Raw genomic sequence first — 24,166 nt, 5'->3', positions numbered from 1 at the left:
CTCCCTGCCCCCATCTCTCCTCCACCGTTACTATCACCCTCATCCCAGTGACCACCATCACTTCACTCTACTACCTCGACCATCACCAACAGCTGTACCTTTGTTATCACCTCCACGACCTCCATTTACCCGAAACATCACCAGCACCTCCATCATCAGTGTCGGTCCTCCACTTCCATTATCAGAATTCCGTACGTCATTATCTCCACCACAGTCACCTCCCCTGTAACCACTCATCACTTCCACCATCCTTCATCACCCCAAATCCTTTCTACTCCAGGGCCCTAACATGGTCTGCGGCTCCACCCCTGCAAATTCCAGCCTCACAGAACTGCTGGCTGGGAAACACAGACTAGACCCCGAGAGAGTCTAGCAGAGGGGGGAATCCCATCCAGGAGAAGGAGACGAGGCATCTGTCCATGCAGCTTTCATGCAGGGGACCACACAGGCCCATGAGGCTACAGAGGTGACCGTGGACCACCAGAGAGCTCTGGGTACAAAACTCTGGACATTTTCTGGCTACACTGAGTGCAATCATTCCTCTCGAAGCAATCCAGCAATTCTGGAGAAATCAGGATCTCAGGGACTACCTAGCAGATAAGAGTGAGAGAGGGAAGGAGGCAGAAATCAGATGGCTCACAGTCATTCCTGGCCACATCTGAGCCCTGTCACTCATTCACTCTCCTCACTCACTCACTGAGTCATCGGTTCATTCAGCAAATATTTCCCTGGACCCTGTGCTGGGTCCTGGCCATCAAAGTTTCCCGGGCCTGTTTTTCACCTTCCTGCCAGTCTGTTCCCCCACTGCTGGGCCTTTCTCCACCCTAGTTCCCTCCCTTCAGACACCCCAATTGGCTCCCATGGGTCTTGGGTCACTGAGAAAGCTCCCTTTCCTCACTGAAACTCTTGAGACCTCCCCAGCTCACCCGGTGAACTTGAGCTAGTCCCTCACCTGAACCACACCCAGTGAATACTGGAGAGAGAAAAGCTGAGAGGGGCTGGGCTGTGAAGACATCCAGGACAGGTGGCCAGGTGTCTGCCGAATAGCAGGGGACGGTGGTGAGGCTGGGATGGGAGGGGACTCCAGTGGCTGGAGCCTGAGTGTATGGCTCTGGGGTGGGAAGGATAGAGCCAGGCAGGGGGCGGGCACCAAGGACTGAAAATGGGGCAAAGGTGGGGGCCAAAGCAAGCCCTGGGCTGGCAGAGAGTCAGGACGCTCACAGGATCATGGCAGGGTCTCCCTCTCGGTTGTCTCTGCGGCCCTGGAGAGGGTGCTGGACCTCCGAGCTACCTGTCTCTACGTTGTCCCTCAGGTGTGTCAATACCCCACCTTTGAGTGAGGACCAGCCAGGCCTACGGCAGGAGGGCGGGGGCAGACAGGCAGCCTCCTCCATGTCTCCAGTTGGGACCCAAGCCAGGCCAATGGGCACATTCTCCACCCCGCCCCATGGCCATTTCAGCCTCAGCAGTCAGCTTGAAGGGTTCCCAGAGTGTAGGCCACCTTGCCTTGGCCACCTCTAGGTTGGGAAGTAGGTGCCTGTGTCTTTAAATTCTCAGCAGGTTGAAACGGCTGATGACATCACTGGTTCCCGGGAGCGGAGGAGCAGGAGCCTGAGCCCAGGGAGCCCAGGCTGCTAGGGGCTGCAGACATGGAGGGCCAGAGCAGCAGCAGTAGCAGGAGGCCAGGCACCCGGGCTGGCCTGGGACCCCTGCCCGTGCCCGGGCCCCATGGGGTTTCCCAAACTGGGGCACCCTCCAAGGTAAGACCCCTGAAACCTAAACCCCCATCCCTGATCCTTGGTCCCACACAGCCCCACGCACCGCAGGCACTCTGGTGCCCCTGGCTGAGTAGCGGGCACTCTCCTCTGCCCACTAGCAGGGGCTAGGCAAACAGGGTACTCTGGGGGCTGAGGGGGCAGTGATGGGACACCCAGAGAGAGATGGAGTTAGCCATCTCCAGGAGCCCCCAGGAGAGCCCTGGACTGGGTGTCAGGGGATCCAGCTGTGCTCCAGGTTTGCTGTGTGACCTTGGGCAAGTTGCTTGTCCTCTCTGAACCAATGCAAAATGAGGAGGCTTGTCCCTGAAGACTAAAATGGTGACATCTGGGATGTCTAAGTTGTTAGTGCTGGAGGCGGTGTGGTGGTTGGGGGGACACTTGGAGCCAAGGAGGATGCCCAAAATGCAGCCTCAAAGAGCTAAGTTTGAGGAGGAAGGTGGAGGCAGAGTTTCAGGTTCTCTGAACCGAGAAGGACACAGGACACAGACAGAGCTGCACGTCTGGAGGCAGGGATGGGGCCACCTCAGGGCGGGTGTAAACCTTCTGCCCTCCCTGGCGGAGGACGTTTTATCCTGTCTTCTGGAGACAGGGGCATCAGAAAGAGAGGACAGATGGGAAAGAGAGAGGAGGTCCCCACAGGGCCTCATGTCCCCCCACTCCGCCTACCAGACAAAAGGAGGATACCTGCTTGCCTGTCCTCAAAAGTGGGGGAGACAGGGGAGACAGTGCAATTGGGCACAGAGAAGTGAATGCCAGGATCAAAAGAATCCTGCACTTGCTCTGAATGTTAGAATCACACTTGATGAGGACAGACTATTCCATGGGGCTCGAATGGAATCCTAGCAAATGTTCGGCTCATAAATGCAGAGAGTAGGAGACCCAGGCTTCTCAGGAGCAAGGTGTGGCTAGGGACCCTTTACCAGATTTCTTCATTTTACAGACAAAAACTGAGGCCCTGGGCAGAGGGGTGCTTGCCTAAGGGGACATGGAGCTGGGCTTGGAATTGACATGGCTAGTCTTAACCCTGCTCTTGCTCCTATATGGAACCCTGGGAGTGGGTGAGGAAGACAGAGAGGACCGTGACCAAGGAGTTCACGATGCTTGGCAGGGAAGAAGCTGACGGTTCCTGGAGGAACTGTGGAGGAAAGGAGAGGAATAGGCTAGACCCAGGGTGTCCAGAGAGGGCAGATCTGGGGTGCTAGCCCTTAGCCAGGGGAGCAGGAGGAAATGCAGGGAGGGCTGCCCAGGGAAGCTGGCTCCAGGCGCCCAAACTCCAGCATGGCCAGGGAGTGGGTGTCAACCAGGAAGGCAAGGAGAGAACCCTCGGGTTCAGGCTCACGCCCTGCCTCGTTTGAGGTGGGGTCTTAGGTTCCCCATCTATGAGAGGTGTCAGACTTGAGGGAGGGGTAAGGTTCTGCATCCTGTTTCCTCCAAAAGAGAAGCTGATTTGCAACAGAATGGATTGCGGTGAGAAATTAGGAAGAACTTCCTTGCAAAGATATGCCTTTCTTAGCTAGATGGAGTCTGCTGGGGTCTCTATGGAAGTTGGGGCCCAAGCCCCTGGTTAGGGTTACCCTGAGTCTTTGACTTGTCTTCTGCAAGGTGGACTCAAGTTTTCAGCTCCCAGCGAAGGAGAATGCAGCCCCAGTGCCCTCGGAACCAAGGTTGGCTCTAGCAGCTGTGGGGCCACGAGCAGGTATGGCACCTTCCACAGAGGGGCCGAGGTTGGCTCTGGCGTCTCCTCGACCCACCCTGGCTCCACTGTCTACCCCTGGAGGGCAGAAGACAGCTCTTGCCTGCCGCAGTTCCAGCCTAGCTCCAACACCCGTGGGCCAGTTAGTCATGTCTGCCTCAGCTGGGCCGAAGCCGCCTCCGGTGACCTCAGGCTCAGTCCTGGCTCCAGCACCCATGGGGCAGGTGGTGATGTCCGCCTCGGCAAGGCCGAGGCCTCCCCCAGCCACCCTGAGGCCCAGGCTGTCTCCAACGTCCAGGGACCAAAAGCAGGTGCCACCTGCCTCCGTGGGACCCAAGCCAGCACTGGCTGTCTCAGGCCTGAGCCTGGCCCTGGCATCTGAGGAGCAGCCCCCACAACCCCCTTCCAACTCTTCCCTAGTGCCCAGTACAGTTTTGTCGTCCTCTCAGGACCAGGCCCTGGCTCCAGCTTCTGTGACGTCAGCCTCGGCCTCTGTCGGATGGACACCAGCTAAACAGAGGGATGCCCCAGCCCCTAAACCTCTCCCCTCTTCCGAAGAGCATCTCCAGTCTTCAGCTCAGGCATCTGGTCCTGCGGGCTCCACATCCTTAATCCAAACCCCCCCAGACCCCTGGATCTCCCCCTCCTTCAGAGCCCGGCCTGAGGCCCCCCGCAGCAGCCCCGAGGATCCTGTCCTGCCCCGGCCACCCCAGACCCTGCCCCTGGATGTGGGCCAGGGCCCTCCAGAGCCTGCTTCCCGTTCCCCAGGACTTCTGTCCCCCACCTTCCGGCCAGGGGCCTCCTCGGCCCAGACTGTGCCCCCAACTCTGCCCAAGCCACCCCGGTCTCCCAGCCGTTCTCCCAGCCGCTCCCCCAACCGCTCCCCCTGTGTGCCCCCAGCCCCTGAGGCGGCCCTCCCCAGGCCTGGCACCCAGGGTGCAGGGCCTAGTGGGCACTTGAGCCCCAGTCTTCAGCCCCGAGAAACTCCAGCTCCAGTCACCACCTCCCCTTCTACCTCCACCTCATCATCCTGTTGGTCAGCTCAGCCTACCTGCAAGAGCGACCCTGGCTTCTGGTGAGGGGGCCTTCTCCCAAGAAAGATTGGTGGGGCTCAAGCTCTGAAACTAGCCATCTTTCCAGGGTGGCTTACCCTACACTACCCCAGTTTACTTCCCTGAGGAAGATTCTTTGGGGGTACTGGGCCTACTCTGGGACCCTCAGGAGACAGCATCTTCTCCTAAGGGACTTGCCCACCCCTGCCTCAATCGATCTCCTCTGGGAGAGTCTGGTAGGAGGGATCCTGGGCCCACTGTCCTCCTTCCGAGAGCTTACACCCACACCTGCCTCAGTTTATTTCCCCAGAAAGAGCCCTGTGGGAGGGAGGGAGGAGGAGGGAGTGGTGCCCAGTGGTAACCCCTCCTATACCCCCACCCCCAGGATCACTGTGGTCACGTGGAATGTGGGCACGGCCATGCCCCCTGACGACGTCACATCCCTCCTCCACCTGGGCAGCGGCGGTGATGACAGTGATGGGGCAGACATGATTGCCATAGGGTGAGGGGGCCGGGCGGGTGGACCCCACTCTGGATCCCTCGTGCCTCCCAGACCCTTGCCCATGGGAAGGGCTTCTAGGGCACCCCCAACCCGGCAGCCGCCTCAAACCCACCCCCAGGTTGCAGGAAGTGAACTCCATGCTCAACAAGCGGCTCAAGGACGCGCTCTTCACAGACCAGTGGAGCGAGCTCTTCATGGATGCACTGGCACCCTTCAACTTCGTGCTGGTAACGTCTCCCTCAGCCCCTGGAAGGGTGGAGCCCCCTGGATTCCCGGCCCTAGCTCTGCATTGATTCACTGTGGGGCCTGCTGGACCTCTGTTGCTGGGTCCGCGAAATAGGAGGATGGAGGAGACTGGGGGAAAGCGCACAGGAGGGCGGGGCTTGTGTGCGGTCCCTCAACCTCGTCGCCTCCCGCTGCAGGTGAGTACTGTGCGGATGCAGGGCGTCATCCTGCTGCTGTTCGCCAAGTACTACCACCTGCCCTTCCTGAGGGACGTGCAGACTGATTGCACGCGCACTGGCCTGGGTGGCTATTGGGTGAGCATGGGAGCAGCCCGGGACGGGACAGGGCCCTAACGGGTCTATAGATTAGTCCTCCGGGTCCTCCACGCACTGGCAAGGTCCCCTCCCCATGCTCCACCCCTTACTCTGTCGCCTGTCTCTCCCCAACCCCGCCCAACACCCCATACCATTTTCTAGACCCAGCCCCCTTCCTGTCCCTGCCCCATCCCAGGGTTCCCCTCCTTGCCGTAGAACCCACCCCTCTCTAAGCCTCTTCCACCCGGCTGGCTGGCCTCGCCCCTCTCTATGCCCCGCCCAGTGCCTCATCTACTTGCCTAGGCCCCGCCCATGACTCGCTCAACCATGTCTCCCAAGGGCAACAAGGGTGGAGTGAGCGTGCGACTGGCGGCCTTCGGGCACATGCTCTGCTTCTTGAACTGCCACTTGCCAGCGCACATGGACAAGGCAGAGCAGCGCAAGGACAACTTCCAGACCATCCTTAGCCTCCAGCAGTTCCCGGGGCCCGGGGCGCATGGCATCCTGGATCACGAGTATGGGCTCTGGGCGGGACCAAGTGGAGCTTGGGCGGGGCTAGTGAAGGAGGAGGTGGGCCTCAGAGGCGAGAGTCTCAAAAATTTGGCCACAGGAACCTGAGTACCAGCCTGGGTAGGCCTTGCGGGGAGAGGCAGAGCCTATGGCGGGGGGGAGGGAGAGGTGGGGGGGGGGGGGCCCGCCTAAACTACATCTAGGAACACGAATGCTGGTAAGTTTGATGGAGGACAGAAACTGTAGGGTGGAGCTTTGCTGAGGGGCAGGGCCTTGCTGAGGGTCCAATCAAACTTTGTTCTAGATCTGCATCCCCCTGCCTTTCCTTGGCGGGCTGGAGGGTCTGCAGCCACCCACCCCACCCACTGCATCATCGCAAGGGGCATCCAGTGCTGTGGGTTGGATGGGGGTGAAGAAGGATCTGGGTTGGGCTCTTTCACCCCATGAACCCTGCTGACCCCCACCCCCGAACAGCCTCGTGTTCTGGTTTGGGGACCTCAACTTCCGCATTGAGAGCTATGACCTGCACTTCGTCAAGTTTGCCATTGACAGCGACCAGCTCCACCAGCTCTGGGAGAAGGACCAGGTGCAGAATCCCAGCCCGCACCCTAAATGCCAAACACACAGAGCATGACCCAGCACACTTTTGCATACTACTAGGCTCTGGCTCTTGCCTTCACCTGTGCTGTCCAAGCTGTTGTCCAATTCTGCCCTTTTGGACCTTCACAGCTCAACATGGCCAAGAACACCTGGCCCATCCTGAAGGGCTTCCAGGAGGGGCCCCTCAACTTTGCACCCACCTTCAAATTTGATGTGGGTACTAACAAATATGATACCAGGTGAGCTCAGCACTGGGATGAGGTGGAGACATGGGCTGAGGTCTTCTGGATAGGGAAGAAAGGGAAGAGGATTGGCAAGAAGCAAGGCTGGGGGCTGTGCCTCAAACCCCAGCCCCTGAAACTTGGGTCACCCCTGCCTACTTCAGTGCCAAGAAGCGGAAGCCAGCCTGGACAGACCGTATCCTGTGGAAGGTCAAGGCTCCGTGTGTGGGTCCCAGCCCCTCAGGACGGGAAAGCCACCGCCTCCAGGTGACCCAGCACAGCTACCGCAGCCACATGGAATACACAGTCAGTGACCACAAGCCCGTGGCTGCCCAGTTCGTCCTGCAGGTGAGTCTTGGCCCCATCCTCCCGTCATGACATCCCCAGGTCCAGCTCAGCATCCCATGGCCCACCAGTAAGCCCTTGCACCTGCCCTCAGCAGCATCCATTCACTGCAGCGGAGTGGGAGTGGGTTATGATCTCCATTTTTAGATGAGGAAACTGAGGCTTAGAGACACGGCATCACATCAGGGTCACACAGCTGGTAAACAGAAGAATTAGGATTTGAACCCAAGCTAGTCTGTTTTCAGAGTCCATGCCTTCTTCACTAATCCCTAACTCTGTTCTTCTGATAAAGGATTAAGACCACTTTTTTTTTTTAAGATTTTATTTATTTATTTGAGAGAGAGAGAGAATGAGAGACAGAGAGCATGAGAGGGAGGAGGGTCAGAGGGAGAAGCAGACTCCCTGCCGAGCAGGGAGCCCGATGCGGGACTCGATCCTGGGACTCCAGGATCATGACCTGAGCCGAAGGCAGTCGCTTAACCAACTGAGCCACCCAGGCGCCCAAGACCACTTTTATTAAAATTTACATTATATAGTCACATAATAAGACCAGAAAAATCAAAATGTTTATTCAAACTCCATATAGCCTTCATTCATATTTATTCATTATTCATTTACCATTTTACCATGTGCCAGGCACCATGAGTAAGGTAGTAATGGGGAGGAGGAGTAGAGAGATGAAAATACAAAGAATTTTATATTTTAGTTAGTATAGTATGGTTATCGGCTTGTACCGGGTGAGAAGGGCATTGTGTTTAGGGTTGAGGTCTCTGGTTGCCAAAGTAAAAAGGAGAAATGCTAGATGTCAGAGCTGGACCTGAGAGACCATGTAGTCCAACACTCTGTTTTTCTATGGGGAAACTGAGGCCCCCCCAATAGGGTAGGCATGTACCCCCAAGCTACACAGCGGCTCAGCAGGGGAGAAAGGTAGATCCCATCTTTCCAGTCCTGAAACCCAACTCTGGACTCTCCGATTCCTTTCCTTGATCTGATAAGAGGGAGTCTGCAGGCCAGGCCAGAGAATGTTTTCCCTGGTAACTTTGTCATGTGGTCCGTCAGTGGGACATTGGCCAGTATCCTCAACTGGGAATGGAAATCTGCCCAAGTTGGGCCTCCCATGACCTTTGGTTAAAGACTTGGGTGTGAGGTTTCACCCTCAGTCAGGGGCCTCACCTTGAGAACCACTCCTTTTGGGTGCCCTACCCTGACCTTCCCTCCTCATCAAGGTCTCTGACCCTTGCAGAAATGAGCACCTACTGCATGCCAGGCCCTGGGGCTCTGTCATCCTTTGAATGCCTTTGTAGGCCCTGAGACATGCAAATTCTCCTCCCAAGAGGCTCAGAGAACTTAAGTCTCTTGACCAAAGCATTTTGACCTTGCGAGGCCCCGGAGAGCATTTCCAAGAGGCCACCCTGGGCAAACCTCCTGTTAGGAACCTAGGAACAGGGAGAGGATGCTCTGGTTTCTTCTGAAACAGCCTGGCTCAAAAGCTGAGGAGGGAGGGAAACCCAAAACCTGATAAATGGTGGTGGGGGGGTAGTAGACAAAAGCCTGAGGCTGACACACCATCCTCAGTCCTTCACTGAGGTGGGAGCAAAGGCAGAACGAGGGCTACCCTATTCACTTCAAAGCTGTATTCTTACTCCCTAAGGAGGCTGCGGGCATAAAGAGCCCTGGGCTGGGAGGTGGGAAGCCTGGCGTTTATCATAGACCTGTTCTGCCTTCGCTTCCCAGTCCGTAAGGTGGCTTCAAAGGCTCTTTCTCTCAGCTGATTTGTGCGGACTCAGGCCCAAGGACGCTTGGAGGGTCTCCCCTGATGTGGCCCCCGCCCCTGGGCAGTTTGCCTACAGGGACGACGTGCCGCTAGTGCGGCTGGAGGTGGCAGACGAGTGGGTGCGACCAGAGCAGGCTGTGGTGAGGTACCGCATGGAAACCGTGTTCGCCCGCAGCTCCTGGGACTGGATCGGCTTGTACCGGGTGAGAAGGGCAGGGACGGTCAGTGCCTCGGGGCAGGGAGGGCCTGGGGAAAGCAGCCAGGGGCCCAGGGGGATCACTGGCTTCTCCAGAGTTTGTTGCTACCCCGGGAGGCTGCTGGAGTCAGGCGAGAGGAGACACCACCCTGAATCCTCTCACCCCAGGTGGGTTTCCGCCACTGCAAGGACTACGTGGCTTACGTCTGGGCCAAACACGAGGATGTGGATGGGAACGTCTACCAGGTACTGAAAGGGAGGGGGAGGGTGGGAGGAAGTCCCCATTGCCCTTGGGGCTCGGGACTTGGCTTGGGCAGTCCTTGAGGCTGCCTCCCTGACCCCAACCTGGGCCTATGTCCTGGGCCCACCAGGTGACCTTCAGTGAGGAGGCACTGCCCAAGGGCCATGGAGATTTCATCCTGGGCTATTACAGTCACACACACAGCATCCTCATTGGCGTCACGGAGCCCTTCCAGGTGAGTAGGTCAGACTGCGGGATCGGGGGTGCTAAAAGACCCTGTTCAAACACCACAGCCTCTGCCTTCTGCTCCATGATCTCCTGCAAGTAACCTGACCTTCCCGGCTCTGCTAACGGGCAGGGTGGGAGTGGCTCCAAGACGCCTTCCGCGGCTGGTTGGGGCACAGGGCAGCCCAGTAACCGGCCTCCCCCCCAGATCTCGCTGCCCACCTCGGAGCCAGCCAGCAGCAGCACAGACAGCTCAAGTGCCAGTTCAGAGGATGAGGATGACAGTACCCTGGAGCTGCTTGCATCCAAGTCCCGTAGCCCCAGCCCTGGCAAGTCCAAGAGACACCGTAGCCGCAGCCCAGGCCTGGCCCGCTTCCCTGGCCTTGTCCTGCGGCCTTCATCCCGTGAACGCCGTGGTGCCAACCGAAGCCCCTCACCCCAGAGCCGCCGCCTGCCCCGGGTGGCCCCCGACAGGAGTAATGACAGTGGCAGCCGGGGCAGTAGTGAGGAGGGGCCCTCTGGGCTGCCCGGTCCCTGGGCCTTCCCACCGTCTGTGCCTCGAAGCCTCGGCTTGCTGCCTGCCCTGCGCCTGGAGACCGTCGACCCTGGTGGTGGGGGTTCCTGGGGACCTAATCGGGAGGCCCCAGCCCCCAGTAGCCAGGGCCGGCAGGGGCTGGAGGAAGGGGGTCTGGGGCCCTGAGGGTGGGTGGGTGGATGGGCCCAGGTGGCCGCCACTGTGCCCTGATCTCCTGCAAACCCACCTGTGTTCCTTTTGCTGCTGCTCCAGCTTCATCCGCACCTGCCACTCTCTTGGCGAGGGGTGGCCAAGTGGGGTCCCCCAAACTCAGTCCTGGCACCTCAACTGTGACAATCAGCAAAGCCCTATCGGCCCCCATCTGAGATGGGGGGGCGGGTTGCAATCCTGGAGGTCATCAATTAGAAATTAAATTCTCCAGCATCACTCCTGACTCCTTCCTAACTTGTTAGCAGTCGGGGGGTGGGGGTAGTCAGAGGAAGGGACTAAAGAGGCAAGAGGATGATAGATCTGACAATTACCAGGAACCAGCCGTATACATTACACATGCCATCTCTTTTAATCTGCACCACAACCCTGAGTTGCGGTGTGTTCAGTGCAATTCTTAGACCTATTTCACAGGTGGGCAAACTGAGGCCTCCAGGAGGTGAACCTCTCAGAATCAGATGCCTAACCACAGTCTGGCTATATGTTAGAGGGAGAGAACATTTACTAGGTGCTAAGCATTCTCCATGTATTGGTTTACTTAATCCTCAACAATCCTATGAGGTAGGTCCTGGTCACACTGCCCCTTTTCAGAGGAGTTACTAAGGCTCAGAGTGGGAAAGGTCCCTCATTCAAGGACACAGAGGAGATTTGAATTTGGGTTTAGGGTAGTAAAAAATGGGCCAGGGCTGGGCCAGGAAGGGCACAGCAGCTGTTGAGAAGGGATCCCCCAGGGAAGAGTTGAGAAGCACCCCCTAGCACCCTCCCCTTTCCTGGATTCAGATACAGGCGCTTCTGTGACATCCCATTCCCCACCTGCTGCCTCAGGCCTCAGCAAGTAGGTGCTTGGGGCTCCTTGGACAGGCTTTTGAGATATGTGTTCATTTTGCAACCTGGAGATACGTGTACCTCCTCCTGGTACCTCCTGAGGCTGCTGTAATAAGTTACCCTTTCCCCATTCCCATCTGGCAAGGCCCAAACCCAGGGCATCAGAATGTGCCTCCTGAACACCACATCCAAGCACAGAGGGGTTGTGTCACCAGCTCGAGATCACTCAGCACAGCAGAAGACGTGGTCCAGCATTTTAGCCTTGACTCTCGTTGCCGCCTGGCTGTCCACAGGGGCCCGAGCCATGCTTCAGTCTAACACATGGAGAGGAAGCCAAGACTCCCTGGGGCCTAGCAGAGCTAGGGGCAGGGTCCAGTCTGGTGCCCAGGAGAGCCGGAACTGAGATCATTCCGTTCTAGGATTTCTGCTGCCCTATGGGTCTCCGGGCTGCCTGGGTCAGCTGCAGGCAGCGGTCATAGAATGACATGGCGGCTCTTGGGTGATCTGAAGGCCACACCTGCCCCTCACCTGTGCCCACACCCCAGAGCCGGCGTTGGCTCTTTTGAAGTCGCTGCAAATGCCCGGCTGTCACCTTGATGGCCCTAGGGTCTCTGGAACAGCTGTGGGTGGAGAAAAGTGGGGCAGGTGGTCATGGTTTTAGGTTAAGAGTTAGAGTTAAGCAAACATTTTACTATGTGCCAGGCAGGCCTTGGGCTCTGTGTGTCACAGTGTCACACAAACCATTTCCTTGGTTTCTACAAGCTTTTTACAAATAAGAAAATGGAGGCACGGAGCGGTGACTGAACTTGCTAGGTCGCATAGGAAGTGACAGAGTCAACATGGACCCATACAAGCCAACTGCAGAGCTGCACCTGGAGCACCAGGGAGTAGGGGGATGATGACGATGGAACTCAGAGGTGCCTTAGCCCCTTTCCCCATCCCTTTGGCCCTGCACACAAAGGGAGGATAGGTAACCCCCCCTTGGGAAAATGCCCCCTCCCTCCTGGGCTTGCCGCCACTTACCTTTTGCCCTCAGCACAGTCCAGTGGAGGGGCCAGCTTGAAGCAGGTCATGCCTAGCAGCTCCCAAAGCATGTTGGTGCCCGCAGCTGGGCTGTGGAGGCTCAGGAAGCGTGCCAGACTGAGGGCAGAGGCAGGCTTAGGCTAGGGCAGGGCCTGGCCACCCAGGAGCCCCCTCTCCGTGACTGGCAGCAGGCTGCCCACCCCCAATGGTCCAAGCAGGCCTCACCGACGTGTGCAGTTGCAGTGGAAGAGGGGCTCATGGGCACTATTGAGCAGTTGGAACTTGGTTTCCTGAGGCCCGATCTGCTGCTTGCATTGATCCAGACGGCGCAAGCCGCGGCAGGCCCGGCGGGCATCTAGGTGGGGGGGGGGGGCATGGTGGTGAGGGGAGCCCAGTCCCCCAGCAAAGCCCCACCAATGCCCACTGCCACTTAGGGGAAGCATAGGCACACGTGCTCAGTCACATAAAGACGGTGTCCCCCGTCTCATGTCCTTCCTGCCTTCAGAATGCTACACACGTCTCACACACACATGCACACGCACACTCACATGCACACACAGCAGTGCCACCATAGAGCCCAGAATGTTGGTCAGGAAAGGCTTTTTGGAGGAAGAGACTGCTAAGCAGAGACAAGAAGACTCGGCAAGAGTGCTCCAGGCACAAGGAACTGCATGCACAAAGGCCCAGAGGTGGGACAGAGCAAGCTGCTTTTGAGGAACCAAATGAGGCTTTCAAGACTGGAGTTTCAACTGGGGAGTAGAGTCTGCAGGACCAGCACCTGAGGGCCCCTGGGTATTGGGACATCATGAGTTAAGAGGAGCCATGGTGGGGGCTCAGTGAGGAGTGATATGGGCAAGTTTAGGGCTTACGAAAATCCTTCTAGCTGCAATGTGACTTGATGGGAGAAGTTGGGACACCCCAGGAAGAGTTTGGAAAAGGGAAGGAAGCAACACAGGGCCCCTCAACCCCGCAGAGAGGCAGGGACACCTTCCCACATCAGGAACCCCCAAAGTTAAGTTCTGAGCTCACCCTGAGGTTTTAGGCCATTCTGTGGCCCCTGGAAGCCTGGATGGGTGACCTCCAGCCAGGCTGTGGGGGACATATCAGGTTTGGTGGAGGCCACGGGGACATGGATGGCTGTGGTGTTGGTTTTGTGGGGGTGCTTAGACCCTTTCCATTGTGGCGGCCGCTTCTGAGAACGTTGCTTCTGCGGAGGCCTGCTGGGGGCTGGGCTCTGGAGGCTGGGAGTCACGGGGGTGGCCAGGGAGCTCCAGGAGGCATTGTAGAAGGTCCTCCTGGACTGGAGGCGGGCAAGGGGTATGGAGCCATATGTTCTACACCTGGAAGGTGGCAATTGGTAACTCACAACCCCCCCACCACACACAGAAACCCCAGGTTCATCTCCATGGAGACCAAGGCTCTGTCAGTGCCATCCCTTGTCCCACTGGCCTATGTGGAGCACCCGAGGAAGGTCTGCATCCTGGGCCCCGTCCTGAGGAGAGCACAGGGAGGATGAGGTATCATTCGCTGGAGGATGGACAGACAAAGCCTCCCTCCCAGGGCTTGGAGCCCAGGCTCCGCCTCTGGCTGGGAAGGGGATTGAAGGGGGCAGCCACATACCCTCCCCACCAGTACCACGCCACACAGGCCTCCTGTTCCTCCAGCTCGAAGCAGGGGATCTCCAGCACATTGAAGAAGGCCACACCCACGATGTCCGAGATGGAGTCCTGCTGGTTCTGCAGGCATTGCTGGAACCTGCCCGAGAGCTGGCACTCAGGTCCCCGTACCAAAGAGGGCCACCCCTCTCTTCCTCCAAGACCACCCAGTCACTACCATGCAGGTGGTTTGGGATCCAAGGGTCTCTTCTCCTAGGGCTCAGCTTTCCCACCTGCACGGTGGGGTCTGGCAGGCTGATCCTTTAGGATTCTTTGGAATCCCAGTCTCTGCACCCAGGAACTATCCCACCCCTGAGCCCCCGGCCCTCTCTGCCCACTGCCAACCTGGCATCACAGTCACAGTGGGAGATGGTGTGGAATCGGTAGTTTCGGATGCCATAGTTGTACTGGAAGGGCGAGATGTTCTGTGGGCAATGGTCGTGTTCCCGGCAGCAGAGATCAGGGCCTTGGAAGACCCCTGCAGGAGGCAGAGGGGGCACCAGCTGAGCAGGGTCCTGGGCACCCCATGCTGGCTTATGCCTCGCTGGTGCAGGGAGCAGGGACCTTGTCTTGCCCCAGCCCTGACACAGATACCCTGGGTGGCCTCAGGCCACTCTCCCTCTGTGGGACTCTCAGTTTCAAAGCTTGCCGAGAGCAACCAGGAACAGCCTTTATTGGGCGGCTCCAAATGCTGGGCAGCCCACCCAGGAGCCCTTGTTCGGGAAAGGGACTTCCTCAGGGGAAGTGAAGTCTGCCTCCAGAGCTCCCAAGCTCATGCCCCAAATAAAACTCCAAAGTTATGAATGTGTGCAGAATGGAATGGCAAAGAGGCAGAGTGCGTCCTTTCTCGCTGGCATGATGAGGCATTGCCAGGATGCCAGTCTGCTCCAACTCAGGTGCCAAAGCCTTCCCCAACCCACCATGCGTGCACAAAGACAGCTGTACCGAGTGCAAAAAAGTCATCCAAGTTTGTTACCGTTACTGAGCATTTCCCAAGTGCCTGACACTCCCCACACCCAAACTCATAGCAGCTCTGTGAGGGAAATGTCATCTCCATGTACCTGTGAGGAAGCCAAGGTTCAGAGATGGGAAGTGACTTGTTCAGCTTGAATTTGCTAACCCAGGCCTTTGGGTCTTGGCGTCCCCTCCCCTGGGCATCCTGCCTCATAAAGCCTCCTCTTGGGTAATGGCTTTTTGGCTCAGCCAACCTTGGACCCACCCCAGTCCAACCCCTCCCAGGGACGGTGATTAATGAGGACTCCGAGGTTTGACTAGGACGTTTCCCATCTACGACCTAAATTAAGCAACCCATGATGAGACTTAGGGTCACCCCCATTTTACAGATAAGGACATTGAAATCCCCCACGGACACACAGCCTGGGAGAGTTGGGGCCAGGGCGAAAACCAGCACTTCCCTCCCTGCCCCCCAGTCCACACCCCCATGGCTCACCCAGCTCCGAGGAGTTCCCAGCAGAATCCCCTACTCCACACCACAGCGTGCCAGGCATGGTCCAGCCTCTCTTCACCCGCTGGGGTCTTCTGCTGCCAGGTGCTCTGCTGTGTCCTGCTTGCTCCTCCCTGGTCCCTGCTGCTCGCTTCTCCCTAGCCCCTGCTGGACCCTCTTCAGGCCCTCGGCAGGCGCCCCCCTGACTCTGAAGTGTGGCCAGGGCTCTCTGCAGCTCGGGTCCAGGAGTGTGGATGAAGGAGCCCCGGGTGATCTCACCAGCACAGAGGGCACTGAAGGCTGCGGTGAGCTCTGGCTCGTCTCGCCAGCTACACGCTTGCAGCCTCCCGTGCCTGTCCCAGTGGGCCTGGAACAGGGCCAGTCCTTGGGCATCCTTTCCCAGGAAGCTCAGTGTCCCCAAGGGGCTGCCGGGGTTGGGCCTGACCAAGTGGCAGGAGGTGCTGTCCCAGCGGAGGGCAGAGGAGACCCCCGCAGCCACTCCCAGGAAGCTCAGCATCCCTAACAGCACTACCGGAATCCCCATTCCGTCCTAGACCAGCCCAGTCAGACAAAGCCCCCAGGACACCAACCCCCGGCAGCCCACGAGGCAGCAGCTTTAGCAACTGAGCGGAAGCAGTGCCCTGCAGACCCGGTGCAGCGGGGCCAATGAATGGAGCTTTGGGAGGAGTAGGAAGGAGGCTGGAGTATGGGGTGATCTCGGGCTTGTAACTGAATCCACCGGCTGGGCAGGCTGCTGATTGGCCAAGGAGTGCACTTGCCAGGGCCCACGCCCCCATTCACCATGCCTTTCTCATCCAGTCACCTGCTGCCAGCCCGCCTGGATGGGGACTGTGAGAGCCAAAGCCTTGGGCTGTGGGACAGAGGGCCAGGAGAGGATCTCTATCTTCCTGGGGAGGGAAGGGGGTTCAGGGGCTCAGAGGAAGCTCCCAGAACTCGTCCTCAGCCCCTTGCCCCAGGGAGACTGCCACACCCACCTCCGCGAAGTTGGCAGGGGGCCATGGCCTCTGCCAGACCTATGTGAAGGAGCTGAGCGCAGGGCTGGGGCCCTGTGGCCACGCCCCTGGGAGCTCCTGAGGCTTCTGGGAAAGGGGGCGTCCATCCCCTGGCCACCTGGGGTACACCACCGCCCAGGACTGGTTCTAAGAAAGCCTCTCCGCATAATCAGGGGACAGCGCCCTGGGGCTCCCCACTTCCTGGGACTCCCAGACACAGGCCTGGCCGAGCAGCAACCCTCCTGGTCTGATCTACGGTGGAGACACAGCCAGAGCCGGCCTTGAGAGCAGGGCATGGGGCAGGGCTAATGCTCTGGACTTGAAGGGACTATAGGCCCCAGAGGAGTGGAGGGCTGGGCAGAGGGCTGAGTCTGCAGCCATCTCCATGCTTGGACTGTTGCTACTAGTGGGACACAGCAGCCCATCATGTGTTCCCCAAGGGACAGGAATGGTCTCTCCATCAGGGAAGGGCTACCGCCAGCCCTCTGTATTCCAAAGCTAACGTATCATCCAGCTCCCAACCGCCCAGGAAAGCTGGGATGCTTGCACCCACAGTGCAGATGAAGAAACTGAAGATCACTGAGGGTGAGGAAACTTCAGGTGACAGGCTCCAGGGAGGGAGGGCTTCGAAGCTGGCAGCACAGCTCTTGGAAAGCTTTGCTGGGAAGTCAGGGCTGCCAGGGACAGTGATTTCTCTGTCTGTCTGTCTGTCCGTTTGCACATCAGCCTCCCGCTCCCCCAACATCCCTCTCAATCTCCATCCCAGAGTCTTCCAGGAGGGCGAGCCCCAGTGAGGCAGAGCCACGGGCAGAGCTGGGGAAGGGAAGCTCACTGTACATAGCAGGGAGAAGGGGGGTGGCCGGAAGTGCAGGCCCATCTCTGTGCTTCAGAACCAGCCTGGGCCTGCGGCTCAGAAGGTCGTGGCTGGGGACAATGAAAAGGGAAAGAAGGTGGGAGTAGCCCAGGAGCCAAACTCCTTCTCTCAAGAAGCTGGGAAAGGGGGTGTGGAATAGAGAGAGTGGTGGCAGGAAGGGTAGGGAGACCTGGGGTTCCCAAAGGTAGGGACACCACTGAACAAAGGTGGGTCCCTCTGGAAAGAACTCTACTGTTTGGAAACCATGTTCTGGTCATTTTCCCCAGTTGTAGGAATGGCCACCCACCTCTGCCCCCTTTTCCGTATTACAGAGCCCATCACCCAGGAAGCCTGGGAGGTCCCATGGCAGGAACTGAACTTTCAAGGTCAGACATACCTAACTTGGGTCCTGGTACTGTGTGGCCTCAGGCTTTGAAGTCTTAACTTCTCAGAGCCTCAGTCTCATCTGTATGATGGGCATAATCACAGTAGTCAGTTCACGGGATGTTGGGGAAGACTCTCTGCACAGTGATTGGCCTCCAAGACCCTGTCACTAAAGCCTCAGGACATCCCTGGGCAGGAAACAATTTGGCCAGGAGAAAGCAAGTCCCCAGATTTTCAGACCACAGCACCCACGAGAGCTAGTCCCAGCTAGGCCATGACCTGGTTGTATGACTTCAGGCCAGTCCCTGCCCCTATCTGGACCTTGGTTTCCTCTGTACAGTGAAGAAAACAATGGAAGTGACCTTTGAGGTCTCTTCCTGTCTCGGCCCCAAAGGAAGGCAGGTAGGGGCCTGCCTAGGCCTCGAGGGAAGGTGTCACTGGGTTTTCTCTTCAGATTCCACCCTGTGGTCATGTCAGTCAACCTACAGGATAGACTCTGGAGCCCTGCTTCCCATTGGAGTGCCCCTCAGAGGCCTTGGCACAGAGGATCCCAGGAGCCAAACCAGCAGGATGGGACAGGCCCGGCCCTACAGACAAAAGGGGAGCTGAGGCTTTCCTCTGGATCCCCACCTGTCTGGGGTGGGGCAGGGTGCACAGTGGGTGCCAGGGAGGGTGAGAGGCAGGGGTCCATGGAATCTGATCATTTATCCCTCTCTCTGCCCAGCAGTCCTCATCGCTCTGTCTCCTTGGTCTTCTCTCTCATCCTTCTGTCTCTTGGTCTCTTTCCCTCTCTGGCTCTGATTCTCCTCGTTTATTTCTCTCTCTCTCCTCCCTCCCTCCCTTTCTATCTCATTTCTTGGGCTCTTCTGGCTCTAAGTATCCCTGTCCTCTCCCCAAACTCTCTTTCCCTCTTTTTCCTGTTTCTCTCTTAATTTTTTCCCCTCTCTTTGTTTTCCTCTCTTTTTGTTTCTTAATGTCTTCTTGTTTCTCTCCTCCCTTCCTCTTCTCTTTCTCATTCCTTCCCTTGTTATGTCTCATAGTTTCCTCGTTTGTGTGTGTGTGTGTCTGTGTGTCTGTTTCTTTCCCTTCATTCTTCTCTCTTCCTGCCTTTTCTGTCTGTTCTCCTCCTCCACACCCTGACCCCAGGCCCAGGACCCAGTGCATCCTGCCCTTTCCAGGCCATGACCTCATCTGATGCTCACAACCCCTGCCCCTCCCTAGGGAGACAGGCAGGGCAGGGCTTCTCATCCCATTGTTGAGATGGATGGAGTGAGGTTCCAGAAGAGAAGTAACTTGCCAGGAGTCGCATAGTTGACCAGGTGAGAAGACAGGTCAGATTTTTCTTGGCCTGTGGGGAGGACCTCCCGTGACCCTGGGAGGCTCTTGGCTCCCCTACCACCTCCTCATCTCAGGGATTTCCTCCCCACTACCTGGAGCCCTTGGAGCTTGCATTCCCTAGCCCATCTGGAGGTCTCTCTGCAGCTCTCTGTGCCAGGAGAATGGTGTAGCCAGTGCCTAGCTCCAGAACATTCTGCGTTCATTTGAAAACAAATAGCTATCGAGCGTCTACTACTGCCAGGCCCTGGGGGGGGGGCGGGGGGGGATGCTGAACAGAGAGAGGAGGGGAGGAGAGACAAAGCATGCTTAAGTCAGGAGATGGAGAGGAATGCATTCCCTGCCGGGACAGGGTCTGGCAGCCCATGGGAGCTAGGGCCTGAGTGTCAGCTTGATCCTCTGGGGCGCCACCACCAAGATGGAGTTGGAAGTGCAAGAGATGTAGTGGAGGAAATGCCTGTGAAAGATAAAGGGGAGGGCGCCTGGGTGGCTCAGTTGGTTAAGCGACTGCCTTCGGCTCAGGTCATGATCCTGGAGTCCCGGGATCGAGTCCCGCATCGGGCTCCCTGCTCGGCGGGGAGCCTGCTTCTCCCTCTGACCCTCCCCCTCTCATGTGCTCTCTGTCTCAAATAAATAAATAAAATCTTTAAAAAAAAAAAAAAGATAAAGGGGATAAGGGTGGAAACAGGATTGGGCAGGGAAAGCCTTCAGACTGTTGCAAGTCTGACATCTATGGGGAGAGAGTAGAAGGGACGGAGAGCTGGGTAAGAGCATCACACCGCGGTCCCACTCTGAGCAGATCTCAGCCAGCCAACGGGGAGCTCTGGTGCAGATTGCCCATAGAAGAGCCCCAGCTGGTCAGAAACAGGCAGGCCCTAATGCCCTGGCTGTGCCCAGTCATTGGTTGGGGGCTTTCCAGGAGGACAGTGGCATCCACCCCAATGCTGCAGAATTCTCGCACCTGAGAATTCATCCACCCGTTTGGGGCTGGGGCAGCCCCTGCCCAGATCAGAAGAAACTCAATGGGCAGATGGTAGGTCTGACAGCTGGGAGGAAGCCCAGAAGGCAGTCTTCTTCCAGGAGATCCCAGGGCTAAGGAATAGGAATCTGAGTACAAGACTATCCCTCATAAGATTTCCAGGTAGGAGTTCAGACCCAAGCATCCGTGGCATAAACGAAGCCCAGCCCCAGGTCTGAGGGAATAAATACTGAGAAGCAACAGTGTTTCAAACTAGATATCTCAGGGGGAGTTGGTGGCTCAGTTCGTTAAGCACCTGACTTCAGCTCAGGTCATGACCTCAGTGTCTTGGAATCGAGCCCTGCATGGGGTTCCCCACTCAGCCGGGAGTCTGCTTCTCCCTTTTCCTCTGCTCTTCTCCCAACTTGTGCGGCTCTCTCTCTCTCTCTCTCTCTCTCTCACTCTCTCTCTCTCAAATAAATAAATAAAGTCTTAAAAAAACAAAAACAAACCTAGACATCGCAGTAGGTAGGAAGAAACACATTAGATTCAATTTAACAGATTATTAAACTATGCATAGAAAAAAGAGAAAGAGAGATGGGGAGTCAGAGGGACCATGGAAACTATTCTAACTGAACAACATTAGAAGCTGTGGTGTTTTAAAGATGTGCACAAATTCTCTGATACTCCTTCCTTCAAATGGTGGAGCCTACTTCCTCTCCCCTTCAGTGTGAGCTGTTCTTAGTCATTTGTTTCTAATATATAAAATGTGGTGGACATGACGTAACTTCTGACTAAGTCATAAAAGGCATTGTGCCTTCCTTCTTGCTCTCTCTCGTATCACTCTCTCTGGGGAAGCCAGTGGACATGTCATGAGGACACTCAAGGACACTCAAGCAGCCCTATGAAAAGGCCCACATGGTGAGGAACTGAGGGCTCACTCAACAGCTGTAGGAGTGAGCCACTTGGAAGCAGATCCTTAAGGCCCAATCAAGCCTTCAGATGAATACAGCACCATGTGACCTCCCCTGCCCTCTGCCTTTGGTGATAGCTTTATTGAGATATCATTCACATTCCATACAATTCACTCATTTAAGGTATACAACTTAATGGTTTGAAGTATGTTCAAAGTTGTGCAGCCATCACCACTACCTAATTCCAGAACATTTTCATCATTCCAAAAAGAAATCCTGTAACAACTAACAATCACTCTGCCTTCCTCCCTTCCCCTACTTAGCCACTAATCTACTTCATGTCTCTATAGAGTTGTCTATTCTATACATCTCATATAAATGGAATCATACAATAGATGGTCTTTTGTGACTAGCTTTTTCCACTTAGCATAATGTTTTCAAGGTTCATTTCTGTTGTAACATATATTAGTACTTCATTCCTTTTTATGACTGGATAATATTCCATTGTATACATATGCCCCACTTTGTTTATTCATTCATTAGCTGCTGGGCCCTTGGATTGTTTCCACTTTTTGGTTATTATGAATAATGTTTCCACAAACACTCATGTAAAAATTTTTGGAACATATGTTTTAGTTTCTCTTGGGCACATGCCTAGGAGTAGAATTGTTAGATTATGTGGTAACTCTGTCTTTAACCACTTGAAGAACTGCCAGACTGTTTCCAAAGTGGCTACACCATTTTACATTCTCACCAACAGTATTTGAGAATTCTGATTTCTCCACATCCTTGCCAACATTTGTTATTGTCTGTCTTATAGCCATCCTTAGTGGGTGTAAAGTGGCATCTTATTATGGGTTTTGCTTGCATTTTTATGACAGTTAATGATGTTGATCATCTTTTCATGCTTACTGACTATTTGCATATTTTCTTTGAAGAAATCTGGCAGATATCTTTACTGTAACCTTGTGAGACCCTGAACCAGAACCACTCGACTAAGCTACTCCTTAATCCCTCATTTTCAGAAATTGTGTGAGATGATAAATGTTTGTTGTTTTGAGATACTACAGTTTGAGATATTTATTACACAGCAATACATAAGTAACACAGAAGGATTCAGGTATATGTCATGGGTACCTACTATTAATGCTCCTGGAAGTCCCAGCCATAACATAAGAAAAAGAAATACAGGGGCACCTGGGTGGTTTAGTCTGTTGAGCATCTGCCTTTGGCTCAGGTCATGATCTTAGGGAGTCTGCTTCTCACTCTCCCTCTGCCTCTCTCCCCTACTCGTGCGCGCTCTCTCCCCCTCTTTCTCAAAAATTAAAAAAAAAACCAACCCACAAATTGTCATGTTTGAAATGGAAGAAACAAAACTGTCATTGTTTGTAGATTGATTTATCTCCCTAGAACTGCAGGTGTATCCAATACCTGGGATGGGAAAAGCAGTGTAATGGAATAGAATAAGCCCAGGACAGACCCATATTTGAGTACTAGCTTCTCCCTTACTTTCTGTGTGATCTTAGGCAAGTCCTTTTGCCTCTTTGTGCCTCATTTGTAAAATGGAGATGAGAATAATGCCTATACCATGAGGATTGATGTGAGTGTATTTAGGGTACCTCAGTGGCTGACATACAGCAGCCTTTGATGAGTAGAATGGGATTTGAGGGCAGGAGCTAGGCAGGATCACAGCATGACTAATTTAATGCGCAGTTCCCCAGGTTGCAGAATGTGGGCTCCTTCCATTCTCCCAACTGACTCCAGCTTGCTAGTAGGGTCCTAAGATGTTCAGTAGATCTTATCCACACCCTGAGTTCAATCTTGGGTTCCACTTCCCCTCCCTAGGCAGCTTAGGGCAAGTCCCTTATCTTGGCTGGATCCCCATGATATAATCTATTGATTGGTATGCTCACACCTACCTTTTTCTTTCTTTTCTTTCTTTCTTTCTTTTTTTTTTTTTTTTACTTCCCAGGGACAATGGTAAGGATCAGAGAATAAAAAAGGAGCTCACTGACATTATATCATGAATAGTTCATGAGTCGTTCATGTGGCATGAGATCCCACCCCCAGAACTGTTGGGAAACAGGGGGCAGAATGGGTCCTGAGAGCTCTGTCCAGCTCAATGTGGTGGCCACCACATTGGGGGCCTCGGGGTATGGGACAGAATGACACTGAGGGCAAGAATCACAACCCACCTATTCAGATGGCACTTGACATTTATATTCTCACCAAGCCCAAGTGGTAGGGCTGCCAGATAAAACAGAGATGCCCAGTTATATTTGAATTTCAGAAATCAGTGAATAATTTTTAGTTGAAGTGTATGCTCCGAACATTGCAATTATTTTTTGGTTATCTGAAATTCTAATTTAACTGGTTGTCTTGTGTTTTTTATTTGCTACATCTGACCACCCTACCCAGCAGTGAGATGAGGATAAGCGGGGCAGTAACTCTTCATCCTACTTCACAGTGGAGGCACAAGGAGGAGATAGGACTTGCCCAAAGCTCTGCTGCTTATCCACCTTTTCAATCTACACAGGGCTCTTTGGCTGAGGTTGAAACCTGGGTTGTTTGTTGGCTCTAACTCAGAGACCTTAGCTCACAACACGCCCTTCCCTCCTGGGGTTGGACTGGCCTTTGAGGCCCTAGAAAAGCCCTGGGAGTCTAACTCACTCAACAGGATTGAGAGGGTGGGGTGGAGCATAAAAGAAGGATCAGGAGGCCAGACAGGGATCTGACTGCAGAACTCAGGCCCTAGTAGACTAAATAATAAATTCAGTTATTTCTACAGCCAAGGACTCAAGTTCTCAAGCACAATTGTTGTTGTTGTTTTAAAGATTTTATTTATTCATTTGACAGAGAGAGTGCGCACGCACAAGCAGGCAGAATAGCAGGCAGAGGGAGAGGGAGAAGCAGGCTCCCCACTGAGCAGAGAGTCAGGCATGGGGCTTGATCCCAGGACCCTGGGATCATGACCTGAGCTGAAGGCAGACACTTAACCGACTGAGCCACCCAGGCACCCCTCAAGCACAGTTTTATCTGTGAATTTGCCCAAAGTCAATAGCAGATGGGAGTTAGAGCTAGAACCAGACTTTGGGCCTCTTGACACCCAGCGCTCTTCTTGCTGCTCTTGGGTCTGGACAAGATGTTCCAGGGAGGAGCCCCCTCATGCCCAGACTAGGGAGATGGGAGCAGGAAGGCCTGTGGGGACGACAGGGTAGGCCTTTCTGGAGCCCACAATGTTTGGTCCAGCCTCTGCTGCCATCTAGTGGGCACTCAAAACCAGCACTTCCTAGAGAAACTGAACAAAGAAGGCTGTCTTTCCAAGTTTCTGGTCCTTTTTTGCA

The 24,166-nt window shown here is 55.4% G+C and overlaps 2 protein-coding genes across 3 annotated transcripts; one reads left to right on the top strand and one right to left on the bottom strand.

Annotated features, from left to right (window-relative positions):
• Nucleotides 1–1,649: 1,649 nt before the first annotated feature.
• INPP5J (inositol polyphosphate-5-phosphatase J) lies at nt 1,650–10,624 on the top strand. 2 transcript variants are annotated; one of them, XM_021703418.2, is made up of 13 exons: nt 1,650–1,760; nt 3,381–3,442; nt 4,909–5,025; nt 5,144–5,252; nt 5,448–5,564; nt 5,904–6,079; nt 6,549–6,660; nt 6,804–6,913; nt 7,060–7,243; nt 9,080–9,217; nt 9,379–9,456; nt 9,582–9,686; nt 9,885–10,624. In XM_021703418.2, exons 1-13 carry the CDS (start codon nt 1,650–1,652, stop codon nt 10,374–10,376), a joined length of 1,911 nt encoding a protein of 636 aa, XP_021559093.1. In that variant the 3' UTR covers nt 10,377–10,624. The 2 variants fall into 2 exon arrangements, with proteins under 2 accessions (XP_021559093.1, XP_021559092.1); XM_021703417.2 differs by having other exon boundaries at nt 3,381–4,546.
• Nucleotides 9,925–16,020, bottom strand: PLA2G3 (phospholipase A2 group III). Its single transcript, XM_021703419.2, has 7 exons — nt 15,372–16,020; nt 14,267–14,399; nt 13,887–14,021; nt 13,296–13,606; nt 12,492–12,621; nt 12,267–12,383; nt 9,925–11,863 (listed from the first exon to the last, which is right to left on the bottom strand). Exons 1-7 carry the CDS (start codon nt 15,907–15,909, stop codon nt 11,659–11,661), a joined length of 1,569 nt encoding a protein of 522 aa, XP_021559094.1. The 5' UTR covers nt 15,910–16,020; the 3' UTR covers nt 9,925–11,658.
• Nucleotides 16,021–24,166: the final 8,146 nt, after the last annotated feature.

The sequence above is a fragment of the Neomonachus schauinslandi genome, chromosome 14 (assembly GCF_002201575.2).
Source record: "Neomonachus schauinslandi chromosome 14, ASM220157v2, whole genome shotgun sequence".
Lineage (NCBI taxonomy): Eukaryota > Metazoa > Chordata > Mammalia > Carnivora > Phocidae > Neomonachus > Neomonachus schauinslandi.
The sequence above is the reverse complement of the archived record's forward strand: the minus strand, read 5'-3'. Positions and strand labels throughout refer to the sequence as shown.